The 13,047-nt window shown below is 34.5% G+C and overlaps 1 protein-coding gene across 1 annotated transcript in view; it reads right to left on the reverse strand.

Annotated features, from left to right (window-relative positions):
- Window positions 1–13,047, reverse strand: part of LOC136028191 (laminin subunit alpha-like) — a 231,253-nt gene that overhangs the window by 49,020 nt on the left and 169,186 nt on the right. The window contains exons 37-41 of the mRNA XM_065705897.1: window positions 10,242–10,395; window positions 6,043–6,226; window positions 4,961–5,091; window positions 2,135–2,416; window positions 430–640 (exon numbers count right to left, since the gene is read on the reverse strand). Coding sequence (XP_065561969.1) covers window positions 430–640; window positions 2,135–2,416; window positions 4,961–5,091; window positions 6,043–6,226; window positions 10,242–10,395 — 962 coding nt within the window. The remainder of the gene's footprint in view (window positions 1–429; window positions 641–2,134; window positions 2,417–4,960; window positions 5,092–6,042; window positions 6,227–10,241; window positions 10,396–13,047) is intronic.

The raw sequence follows: 13,047 nt of genomic DNA on the forward strand, positions 1-13,047 counted from the left end.
CATATACGACATCTTTTTCTTTTTTTTTCTTTTCCTCCACAGATAGCTTGGCACTGGAATATGATATGAAAAGCTTTGTCATTTAGATAACACAAGTTAGATAATCTCTTCGATAAAGTATGCTGTGACAATAGACCAAAAATTTAAGATTCTTAGCTTATTCCCCCACAGTTTCATCATATTATAAATATCTACAGAATTATATAACGTCACTTCGCTATTTAACGTCACATTAACGTCAGATTATTTAACATGAAATAAATTTACAAAAAATCCCTGACAAAATTCCATTCGTCTTTGTACAAATAAAATACACAGACTTCTAAATGATGTCATTATCTATTTTAGGAACTTTGAATCTCTACTCTTATATCTGATGACGTACTTCTTTTCTATGTATAAAATTAAATTTTATGGCACGATTTTTACCTGGAATCGGACTTTTCCGTTTTGTATATCCAAGGAAAGGAATTCACTTCTATTACCACAGAGGAAAAGTAGCCCATCGTCAGCAAAAGTTTTGAATCTGAGTTGAATATTCATACGTCCCCTAACTCTATATTGAGTGCCTGATAATACGACATAGCTATCTGAATCGAATCGATATCCAGTTGCAATATTTAACTCCTTAAGCTTGTCTCTGAAAGAAAAAAAGATCTGTAATCAGTTTCTATTTTAAAAACAAAATTAGATTAAAAAAATCGAAACAAACTTCGATTGTATCTCTAATGTATGGCTCGTTGAAAAAAAGATATAATAGCAAAATAACAGTACCGCTAGATTCCCCCAATCGACACTTTTCTAAATATTATATTTCCTATTCTAGCAATATATGTCCCCCCCCCCCCCAATGGCCCCACATATAGTCCTAAGATAGATAGAAAACAAAAAAAAAGACACCAAAATACTGAAATCCTTCCTTTATGGTAAGCAACATGCTTCTTTTAATTCGATTTTCATGTTTCCTTCCATTATTATTCTATTTTAAAAGCAATTCATAAAATAATTTATCCTCAACTCCATTGTAAAGCATTGCAGACTAGATTCCATCGAATCAAGACTAAAATTACCCATTAAAAGATCCCACGCGAGATGAGAAGCAACAAAGGGATATATTATTAGGGCTGTAGTGGTTCCCCCATCCACCCATGGCACCAGATGTAACCTGGGCTATATACAGAACTATAAGACAACATTAAAATAGTAAAATTTACTTTATAATACGGAGTATGTTTCTACCAATCAGATTTCCGTATTTCCTTCCTTCGGTATTCCACTTTTAAATAATTTTTAATTATATGTCTATCAACGTATCTCAATTTTTCTGATGCCGGATAATGCTTTTGACGGATCAAGAATACAGCTATGCGGTAACAAAGAAGCACGACCTCATAAAAAGATGAAAAACAACGGATAATATATAATTTAAGGCTATATCTGATACCGTTAGAGGAGGAGGGTGGGAGTTTGTCAGAGTAGCGAATATTATATTTAGAAAGAACGTCTGATACTCCTGTTTTCTTGTTATAATAGTGTTTCCTTCAGAAGAGCCGTACTATAGGTTGCTACCCTTCATTTTAATATTTTCAACTCTTGATTATATTTCTTCTTACAAACGTCCAAATAATTTTAGCTAAAACTAAAGCATTTTAACCTGCAAATAAAAGTTATTACTTCTTAAGGATTAATGACAATGATTAAGTGTATGGCAGTGGGAGATCCGGACTACAACCCATGCGAAAAACAGGGCCATTCCGAAGACCAGAGCATGAATCGAGTGAAGCAGGGTTTTCTTTGAATTGGCTGAAGGTCGAGCTGCCAGTAGTGGCAATCCGACTCAGCGGAACACTATTTTGTATTGAAAGAGAGTCAACAAAGGCATCTCACTTTCTAGTACATATATACATACTATCAGAAAGTGAGCTGAAGGAAATAACAAGAAGTTAGGGTCATTTCGAAGGCTGAAGGCCTGAGTGCCAACCAACTGAATCGTGGGAAGATTTATGAGGGCGGCTACTGCTACTATCAGATACAAGCTACCAGTAATTACTACTCATTCTGCATACACATAAACAAACAATTACTTATGAGAGTGACGCAAAAAAAGAATAAAATACAACTATTTTAAGCCTACCGTTCAAGAGCCCCATCTAACCCAGCAGCATCTTTGAAGTTCCATAAGCCAATTGGTTTATCATTGACAGAGAACTCCTCAATTTCACCCTCAAATGAGGAATAGCGAACACCCGGCTGTATTTTAGCAGTCTCTGGATAGCCTCCTATATAGATACTGGCCGTATCTGGCTGGATGTTGAGAGCTGACGAAGATCCTGGCAGAACCACTTCTTTGGGATAGACAAATTCTTTTCCTGCCTCTCCTTCCGTCTTGATGATTAGTTTGATAGCCTTTCCATTCCTAGAACAAAAAACGGATTAACTATCATGGGTACATCGGTAGGTGCTACCTAGTAAAGCACGAACCATGGCCTATAGTAAAAAAAAAAAAAAAAAAAACACGTTAAAAAAACTGGCAAATGAAAAAAGATCGCCATTTCCAGCTGATTCATGAATGGTAACTGCAATCTAAATTGGTCTTAAAAGTACAATGTTGTTTTGAAAACAAATTTAAGGGGATGTAAATAGCCTTAAAAGCCCTAGAAATGACGTCGGGTCAAAACAAAAAGTAAACGACTGGAATCATCCTGGCCGAAAGCCCTATACAGGAAACTTACAGTCCCCTGGCTTGAACAACAAGAAAAGTCACTTTTTTGCATGGGTAGCACTGATGTGTCCTCTTTGTCCTCTTTTTTTTGTTCACTGCCAGGAGGGAACTGGCACATAGAGGGTTGTTTTTTTTTATTTTATTTATTTATTTTTTTAGGAAAGTTGCTCAAGAACCAGAGTATCTATCGCTTTTTACGAATGACACATATTTTTCATAGAGACTGTCAGTTGCAATATTCAGTACTAAAGTGTGTCCAGTAGTCTTTTGATTTTTTTTTTACCTAGTATAATGTCCATGCTCAAACCTGACTCATCACTGTACAAATGACATAAATGACTGTATAATTCTGCAACTGTACATTCATAATTTCGAATATACAAGTATCTATGCTAGAAAAAGGATTTTGTTTTGTGAGGTTCTTCCCAGTTTTTTGTTGATCAACAACATTACTGTAAAGAGTCTATTTCATGCTAATTTTATAACGAAAAGCAAAATTTGTCTGAAGAACAAAAAAACTTTAAAAACGCATCTAAAAAAATTTTTTATATTCATTTTTGCTATGTTTCTACTAGTCGGACAAACATTTGTACAACGAATAGGAAAGTGTGAATGTGGGGATTATAATATCTTAAATTTGGCCATAACATTTTGGGTCATTAGAAAGATGGAAATAAGAGAAATAAGGCAAGTGCTGCATTGTTACGTATTTTTGGTCATCGGCAGTAGTGTCTCATTGAAACATCAAAATTAAGAAGTTCTATTTTCGAGTCAAAGCTTCAGTAGGCTTGAAGTACATGTATTCAAGAGGTCCATGCTTTAGCATGGTAGGTATCACATGGCACGGACATACGTAAGAGGTGGGTATGGGAAACTACTCCTCCACAAATCCTAAGTTTTCTTGAATTTCCGGGTACTTCCTATTTAAATTATGCAAAAAATATCGTTAAATTATTGCACCTCCAATTTTTTTTATATTGCTCCTCACCGAAAAATCCTACGTACGCTCCTCTTACGTGGTACAAGTTTTACAAGTATATTCAAGGGTCGTCCTCAGCAAAACAAATGAATTTTGTTTTGCTGACGACGGCCCTTGGATATAGGGTCGAAATATTCATTTAAAGTTGCATTTCACTGTCTTATGTAAAAAATTTCCCTATTGTTCTACTTCCTGTTTATGATGGAAAGGCAGTGTTGTCTTCGTTGCTATTAATAACTTCAATGTTAATGACTACGAATGAAAGCTTACGGCTCTGTTTAGAAATTTTGCTCAAGAACCAGAGTACCTATCCCTTTTTACGAATGACGCATATTTTTCTTAGAGAATATTATTTGCAAGGTTAAGTACTGAAGTGTACCCAGTCATTTTTTTTCTAGCCTAGCATAGTGTTCATTCTTAAATATGACCGGAACTAATTATTCATCACTGTGTAATGATAACATATTCCACAACTGAATATCCATAACTTAGACAACAAATATTCATCAGTGAGATATTTCAGCAGCTACTCAAAGGAGAGCAATATATGATATTTCATGTTTATTGCAACAGTGACTAACCTAAGGTTTATCATTTGCTTTCATAGTTACTCCAATAAATTAGTCCTATTGATAGTTTATTTGTCAGATACAAATACAACAGAAATTCAAAGACTCAATCTTACGCATCTATTTTGAAGGCCCTCTTGAAATAGAAAGGGTTTCAAAGAATCCTTTGTTTTTGCGTAATAAATTTTAAAACTAAATTGTACCAAAACACATTGCACAAATTCTACGAAAAAAAGGAGCATTAATGTCTCACTAGATCTTTAAAGGAATTTTCTTATTCAATTTTTTCTTAATATATTACAGTAAAATAAATTTTGGCACCTATTTTCTATGTTCAGGCTGAAATTCACCTTGAATGGGACGAGCAGAGGGTAAAGGTTTTTTTTCTGAAGTCAATCAGAGCTTCATGGGAAGTCATAAAGAATGAAAATATTAACAGATTCTCATAGAGGAAGAAGTTCGCTACTGTGTCGTCTGAGATGACTAGGTGCTAGGATGAGTGGCTATTAGAAATAGTAATACGAGTAAATGATTAGATATTATAATAAAACTAGTAACGTAACTTACTTTTCAGTTTTCATCGTTGCTTATATTGCAGACCTAACTTGAATGTGTAAATTATTTAGTCTCTTCACTATCAGAAAAAGCAGCAGCAAAATAGTGCAATTCAATTCTTTCGAGCATAATTACCTGTTGACAACAGCTTGATACCACTGATTATCGTCGACTCGGACGTCACTTCGGACAGTTTGTGGACCACTTCCAAAATCGGCAGTTAGAGTCAAGTAGCCATCTAGGATTTCTAGTGCCATATAGTCATCCTAAAAATAGTCATAAAAGTAAAAGATTTATTTGTATAATAACTAAATTCACTCATTATTAATTAAATAAACGAAATAATTAAGAACTTTCTTCTAAAGGATGTGAATACAAAGTACTGTACAACAACACTAGTTTAAATTACACTGCTATTTTTAGTTACTCCAGTAAAGTAGCAATGAGGCTCTATTTTTAAGTCAAAAGATGTGAGATCGAAATACACGGTAGAATCGATGAACACAAATTTGCAATCCTCTGAATGTATTTGTACAAAACAGATATTTTGTTCCTGAAGATAAATACCTCGAAGGTTCATCAAATATGACTCAACACAATAAACTTAAAATACAAAGAACTAGCTTCAGAAAAACTCAAACAAGGTACCTCAAAATAGATACCTCGCGCCAACCAGCTCAATATACAAACCACGTTTCACTTAAACCCACTAACAAACGAAAACTAATCATAGCATTCAAATCAACGTTTCAGGAATTTCATACACTCAAATCAATACGGGACAACCCAATACAGGCTTCTCGTAGGTATACGCATATAATTTTACATAGAAAAAAACTTGTACATACATAAACTTTTCCAAGGTTCAGAGCTTATAGGCTATCACAGAATTTTTATACGACATTGTTTTGGGCTGGTTTGAACCAAGTTGTGTTTTAGTTGTCCAAAATAGCTAAAATTGATACTTTACCATAATATGATCTCTTTTGTTGTTGTTCTGTATACTCGGGGGCTGAGACCACCTTATAACCCACTCTTTCCACTAAAATTTAGATAGGTGAAGTTTAGTTTCTGCAGCACAGATGCTGAGACACTCACCTTCAGGTATAAAGAATGTTAATTCAAGCCACTTTGCGGTAAAGATGTCAGCGAAAACAGCTAGCCTTGAGGATACCAGATAAGTGATTATCAAATTCTGTAGAAAAAAGAATATTTACCGATAGTACACGTTTCATTTTTTTGCTTGCTCCGATTTCGTTACCCAGATAAGCCAAAAAGCCATCAGGAGAATTTGTACGGAAAAACAGAGACATTGTTGTAGACGTTTTTACATTTTCTAGGTCTTCGGGAGGACGCAATTCCAGAACTGTATTGGGTTTGAAGCTAACTCCAACAGGTATCCTAAAATGGAAAATAAAACATAAAGGTTAGGCAGCCCAATGTTTTGAATGCCTAATGTCAAGAGAAAGCTTTATAAAAATGAAGGGAAATGTCTATAAGATCAAGATCAAATATCTCCTACTGGTAACCCCCCCCCCATGGATTCGTAGCTAATTTGTTTTTCTCCCCGAGTGGCATTGTTTTTTTACGCCTAACATATACGTTTTCGGGGGATTCAAGGGTTCTCAAATAAAACCTTTGAGGCTTCAAACACTTCTCCCCAATAAAAAAACAAAACAAAAACACCAAAGATCTGCTCGTCAGCATTTTCTACAATACAGTTATTATCACTCTATGGATGATCTTAAATAACCGTTCATTCTACGCAGACTACATCAGTGACAACAAATTTGCCACCACAAGGGGTCTTGCTTCTGAAACTTGGAAGTCATAGAAAAAACTGTTTGATAGTTATAAAATATCAAAACTTGTATTCAAGCGCATCTTGGCCTTATTTAGACAAAATTTTTATTTGATAGAACAAAACGGAAGACATCAGAACAATGCTGTTGTACCATATGTTTTGTTATTTAAAAGGCAAAGTGTTTTAGAATTTTCCTTGGTTGAGCTCTTTCCCCATATACTTGGCCACCAATTTGATACAACCACCCTTAGAAAAAAAACTAGCTTAACAATGCCAAAAATTGCAGTAAAAAGCAGATTATTTTGATGTGTTTATTCTGATCGAAATTCCAACCTATAAAGTTACAATTTCTATTGACAAGGGCCTCTCTGTACTCACTCTTCAGTACCATGAAAACAGTGAGTGACGCCTTACTATATTCCACTACTAAAAAAGCCTTTAGCAGCGCTGATATAAACCTATGTTTTCGGTATATAGGAAAGTACCTAGGGATAAAATTTTTTATAGAAGCGCGTACCTTCATAATAGCAGCCGTTCTACAAGGGTAATGCAACAGGTGGCGTCAGATACTTTGGAGCGATTAGGTGCAACCAAATATGCATACCTGATGAATGATCAAGTCACCTTTTAGCAACTAGGAAAAATACTGATTCATCATTAGGAATGCATCGCAAGGTATTCTATACCGTGCGATCTCTTCTATCAAGGTATTCTACAAAAAGCTCAAATATATTGGCTACTTTTCAAATATTGGCTACTTCTGAGCGGGTAGATTCTAAGAAACTAGCGGCAAAGAGTGATAGGAAGAACAAACGTAGGGAAAATGAGAATTTAGGGAATAGAAAGGGATTGAAATTAACAGGAGAGAAAGAGAAGGATTTTCAGAGTATGATGAGTAAAGAAGTTCAGCAGGAATTAGAGAAATGTTTGGTTTTATTAGGTGATGGAAAAAAGAGGAGTCGTTAACATTAGTTTATGATGTTGTATATGAGGTAGGTTCAAAGTTAAATTGCAGAGTAAAGGATTATATTAAGAATGGATATTTTGATGAAGGTCGTGAATGGAAACGCCAAGAAGCTCTAGGACCCTGCGAAAAGCAGGGTCCAGCATGCTGAGGGACAGCATAGGTAGTAGGGTAAGTACTAGATATTATATGGATTATAAGTTGATTCTGAAAAAGTATAAGAAAATGACGAAGATTCAAAAAAAAAGAGCATGAAATTAGGACTGGAGAGCAACTCCACAGGAGAGAGACAACTTACAGGAGATAGAAAATGAAGTGATTAGGGACTAAGGAGAAACTAGTTTGAGTGTAGATCTGGTATCTGCAGTGAGTGATGTAGTAGGTAGGCCAATTAAAGAATGATATTATGATTTGGTTGCTCCCATCCGGGTATGTGAAGCTTGGGAGACTATGAAAGGAATAAGAGGTGGGTCCATTCCAAGTATAGATGGAATATCAGCCGCACTTTGGAAGTGGGGACGGGTATGGCTGCTGCCTATTATAGCAGGGACATTTTCTGGTATACTGAATAGTGCAGAAGGGCCCTTGTCTTGGGCTACGTCTGTTCTACCGCCGTTATTTAAAAAAAGGAATAGGGGGTAGGTATGGATTTTTCTAGGGGTATTAGGAGTGAACTTGTTGTTAAGCAGGGATGTACAATTTCCCCAAGGCTATTTTCATTGTATATTAATGATTTTGAAGAACATTTGATAGACAGAGGCGCCCCAATAATTAAGCTTTTAAGTGCAAGACTTGTTGCATTACTTTTTGCGAACGACGTAGCATTAGAAGCAGAAAGTAAAGAACATTTGCAACAACTGATAGATCTAGCATCTTCTTATTCTAGGAATAAGAAACTAGCATTAAACGTAAAGAAGTCGGTGGTTTTGATTTTTAAGAAATGTTGAGAACAGAAAGAATCGCAGTTAGTTTACGGATGAAGAAAGGACACTAGACCATGTAGATGAATTTCAATACTTAGGTTGCAGGCTATCGTCAGATGAGAAATGGAAGATAAAATCTTAAGATGGTAGAAAGTAAGGGAAATAGACTACTAGGAATGGTAAATAAAAGTAGTATTAAGGAAATTAGGAATGTAGGATTGCTACAGTATAACTGTAATGCTAGGGTTAGATCAGCTTCGCATTACGGGGCGGAGCTCTGGGGGTTTGATAAGGGGGTAAATTTAGAAAGAATGTAGTTGAGGTATTTAGGCGTATGTTAGACCTTAACAAAAAGTTTACTAGGTTAGTGCTGAGAGGGGATACAGGAATGAAGTGTATGAGATAGACTAGGTTAATTAGTATGGTTAAATATTGGGAAAGGGGGTCATAGATAGAGGATAATAGGCTAGTTAAACAAGCATTTTTATTCATGCTTCAAGATAGGAGGAAGGATTCGTGGCCAAATCAGGTGAAGAATATATTAGACCATGCAGGGCTAGGTAATTTCTGGAATGAGGGAAAGGAGATAGGAAGGATGATAAGGACTATATCTAGGTTGGTTACTACTAGGCTAGAGTCTCATGAAGTTCAGGTTTGGCCAGCTGAGAAGGCCATCCCGCCGTCCCTCGGGCTATGCGGAGGTCAAGGAGAACTGGGGCGAAGAAATTTACCTAAAAATAGGATTGGTTCGGGAAGATTTGAAATGAGTAATGTATGTAAGGGGGAATTTTATGTCTCTTGGGGTACATTGGAAATATTTACGGAGGGATAGATCGAGGGGTGGTCCTTACAGTTGCCCTATGTGTGGGGAGATGGGTGAGACTTTTCCTCACTTTTAAGGGAATGTTGGGATTCGAGGGAGGTGCATTTGGAAATATTTGGTAGGAAGGTCGGGGGGAGGGATTAAATTTAGAAATTTTGAGAAACAGGTGTTACTTAAGTATAAATAATATTGGAAATTTCATCCGGGTAGATATGAGGCATCGTGATGATTCTCTTAAATGATCAGTTTTAGTGTATTTTCAGTTTATGTTTTGCTATTGTATTTTTTCGCTTGTTTTGTATATGCCACCATGACCCAGTTGGGCTTTCGTGTGAATAAATCTATCTATCTGTCTATATTAGAACGAGAAATTCCATTTGATAGCAATAAAACAGAAATGTCCAAGCGATATTTTTCACAAACTGTTATTTTCACACGCATATTTGTTACTACAAACATAGTTTTATTTGAAATTTCACAGCACATCGACTCGTGCCAAGAGATTTCTTCTTATCCCTAAATTCTGTGGACGATCCAAATTTGGCATTTCAGTACTGAAATTGAAAGAGTCACTAAAGTTCAACTTGGAATTAAAAATATCAATTTCTACAATACGGATTTAGAAGAAACGCTCTAATCACCTTTCAGATTTCCTAACCAAAAGTCAACTTACCAGTTATTTCTTAACAGACATGTCGCTCAATTACAAAATTTAAATAATTTGATAATTTTCCATACCTCTGGTGAATTTTACTTTCCAATTTTCTTGGAATATTTCTTTTGCCCTGTTGAAGAACTATGCTAACTAGCAATTCCATTTAATATATATGCATTTATCACGAATCAAGCACATTGACATTTTAGAGATTTCTAGCAAATTCACAGAATAAAAAAAGGAATACCTGTTAGCATTGTCATGGGCAACAGCAATTTTTTGCTTGAGCTCTCTGAGCAAGTCACCGACATCTGTGCCAAGGGGCCGAAGTACATTTTCTTTTTGGGTTACCATGTCAGCAAGAGACAAAATAGCTGGAATCTCAGAAGCAACACGTCCAACTAAAATTAAATTTAAATCCATAAAATTAGATTTAAATTTAATTTAACTAAATATAATTAATTTAAATAATTGATACTGTAAAAACAGTATCAGGCCATAGTATTTGATTTCTTTTCAGGATTATTTGTGAAACGACGCTCTTATCAAATTACCCTTAAATTACCTTATTCAATTACTTGGTCACTAAAAATTATCAAGTCAGCAAGAGACAAAATAGCTGGGATCTCAGATACAACCCTTCCAACTAAAATCGAATTCAAAATTATGACAGTTTTAACCAAACAAAACAGTTTTAGGCCCTATTACATGGTCTTCCCCAAGGATTTGAGTGACACCACGTTTTTTGAAAAAGTATTAATATTTGAGATATAACCGTAATCTTGCCAGTAAAAAAAAAAAAAAAAACTGCTAATTTGGAACCCCGCCTCCCCACCCACAGAAAATCAATGCAAGCATGATTCCCTCCATTAAATCTAACAAGGTCAGTGCAAAGTGTTTACATAAGTTTGTTTCAGTCCTTTTGAATTATTATCAGCAGGATTTGCTTTTTACCTAGCTCACAATTTAAAATTAAAAGAAGGACTAAAAATCTGGGTGGCGTTCGGGTGTTGGCCCACCTGGATCAAACGATGACAATTTACCCACAAATCAGAATATTGTGGTATTGAGTGTATGCTTTTGATGTGTCGCAGTTTTCAAAACCACAAAAAGAAAACAATCTTGTAGGGAGTCTTATCACACAGTTCCTCCCTTTGGATACACTAATTCGCCAAATTTATTTTATTTTTATTTTTTATGTTATATGCTTCTGAGGTAAGAAAAAATAGCGACGAAGACCACACTGCCTTTCCATAACAAACAAACACAAAGTAAAAACAATAGGGAAAATCTTTTCAAGACAGTGGAAAACAAATCTTAGGATATTTCGGCCCTATATCCAAGGGCCATATATATATATATATATATATATATATATATATATATATATATATATATATATATATATATATATATATATATATAAATTTACATTAAAATGTGAGAATTAAAACTAATAATGTTTAAAAAAAAATTAAACAGCCCTAGCATCCTTACTTCAATGAAGTTGAACCAGGACTCCACAAACACAAACAAACACTAAGTAGAAACAATAGGGAAAATCTTTTAAGACGGTGGAAATCAAATCAGTGGATATTTTGGCCCTATATTCAAGGGCCGTCTTCAGCACAATAGAGTCCTGGTTGAACTTATTCGTTGAAGTAAGGATGCTAGGGCTGTTTTAAAGAAGTTTTTTTTAAAAACAATATTAGTTTTAATTCTCACATTTTAATGTAAGTTCATCTATATATATATATATATATATATATATTTTTTTTCTCGTATTGTGCTGAAGACGACCCTTGGATATAGGGCGGAAATATCCACAGATTTGATTTCCACTGTCTTGAAAAGATTTTCCCTATTGTTTCTACTTTGTGTTTGTTTGTTATTTCTGAGGTGAACTCTGAAAATATATTTTTATCTTTAATACTGTAAAATCGTTTCCAATACTAATTTATGTCAGTTTATTGGAGCTTCGCAAGCTGCTGTATACTGTATGCTTGATTAATGTTTATATCTACTCCATCACACCTACTCAGGTTACGACCCGCAAGCCACAAGCACTTTTGATGCAACCCAAGAAGCTTCTTACATAACACTACAATACAACTATTATAAAAAAAAAATTGTGTTTTTTTCAAAATTATCAGCTTATTGAAGCTATTGAGAAATTATAAAAAAAATAATGTTCATTCCCTTTGAGTTTTCTAAGAATCTTGTTCTTCGATTCAAGAATAGTAACCATTATATCGATTAATCTTAACAAAATATAATTTTGAAAACAAATTTGCAGAAAATTACAGAAATTTAAACTTATTGCAAAAATAATTTAAGGGAATTTTCAAAAATAGCGTTAAAACCTTCGAAAAGCATACCATTAAAACTATCATTCTCAAAAGTCTATACAGAAAAATTAGATTCCTCCACCGAAAAAGAAAATCCCTTTTTTATACAAATTTGAAAGCTTTTTTTGTCTTTTTTATGCACCGTAATTTATAAAGATATAGCAAAGTGCCATATGGCACCAAAAAAGTGCGCTTTAGGTGCCATTTCTGGGACAGAGAGGCTTGGAAGAACTAAAACGGTATAACGGTATTTGGAAGTACCGTAAACACTACAATACAACTACTATAAAAAAATTGTGTTTTTTTTTGGCTAGAAAGTTATATAATAAAAGAATATATAAGAATCAGATTCATTATGGAAAAATTAGACATATACAGCTGCAATTGTATTTCACATGATCTGAAGCATCACAAAATTTATTTGCAAGGCTGTTTTTTGTATAGCCTATTTGCTTCCAAATTAACTCTTTCGTAAAACTTTTCTCTTTTAATTCTGTGTTGGTCGCTATGAGAGTCAGTGTATTAAGCAGCTGCACTTAAAAACAGTTTTATTTTAACAAAAATGACGTTAATGAACAATATTTTAATTTTTATGTACCTTAGCTACTGCCTTTAATGTACTGCCTAGTAATGTAACGTACCATTAAAAGACATTAAAACATAGTATGTACCATTAAAACATTAAAAGAAACAGAATCATAAAAT

The sequence above is a fragment of the Artemia franciscana genome, chromosome 6 (genome assembly GCF_032884065.1).
Source record: "Artemia franciscana chromosome 6, ASM3288406v1, whole genome shotgun sequence".
Classification (NCBI taxonomy): Eukaryota; Metazoa; Arthropoda; class Branchiopoda; order Anostraca; family Artemiidae; genus Artemia; species Artemia franciscana.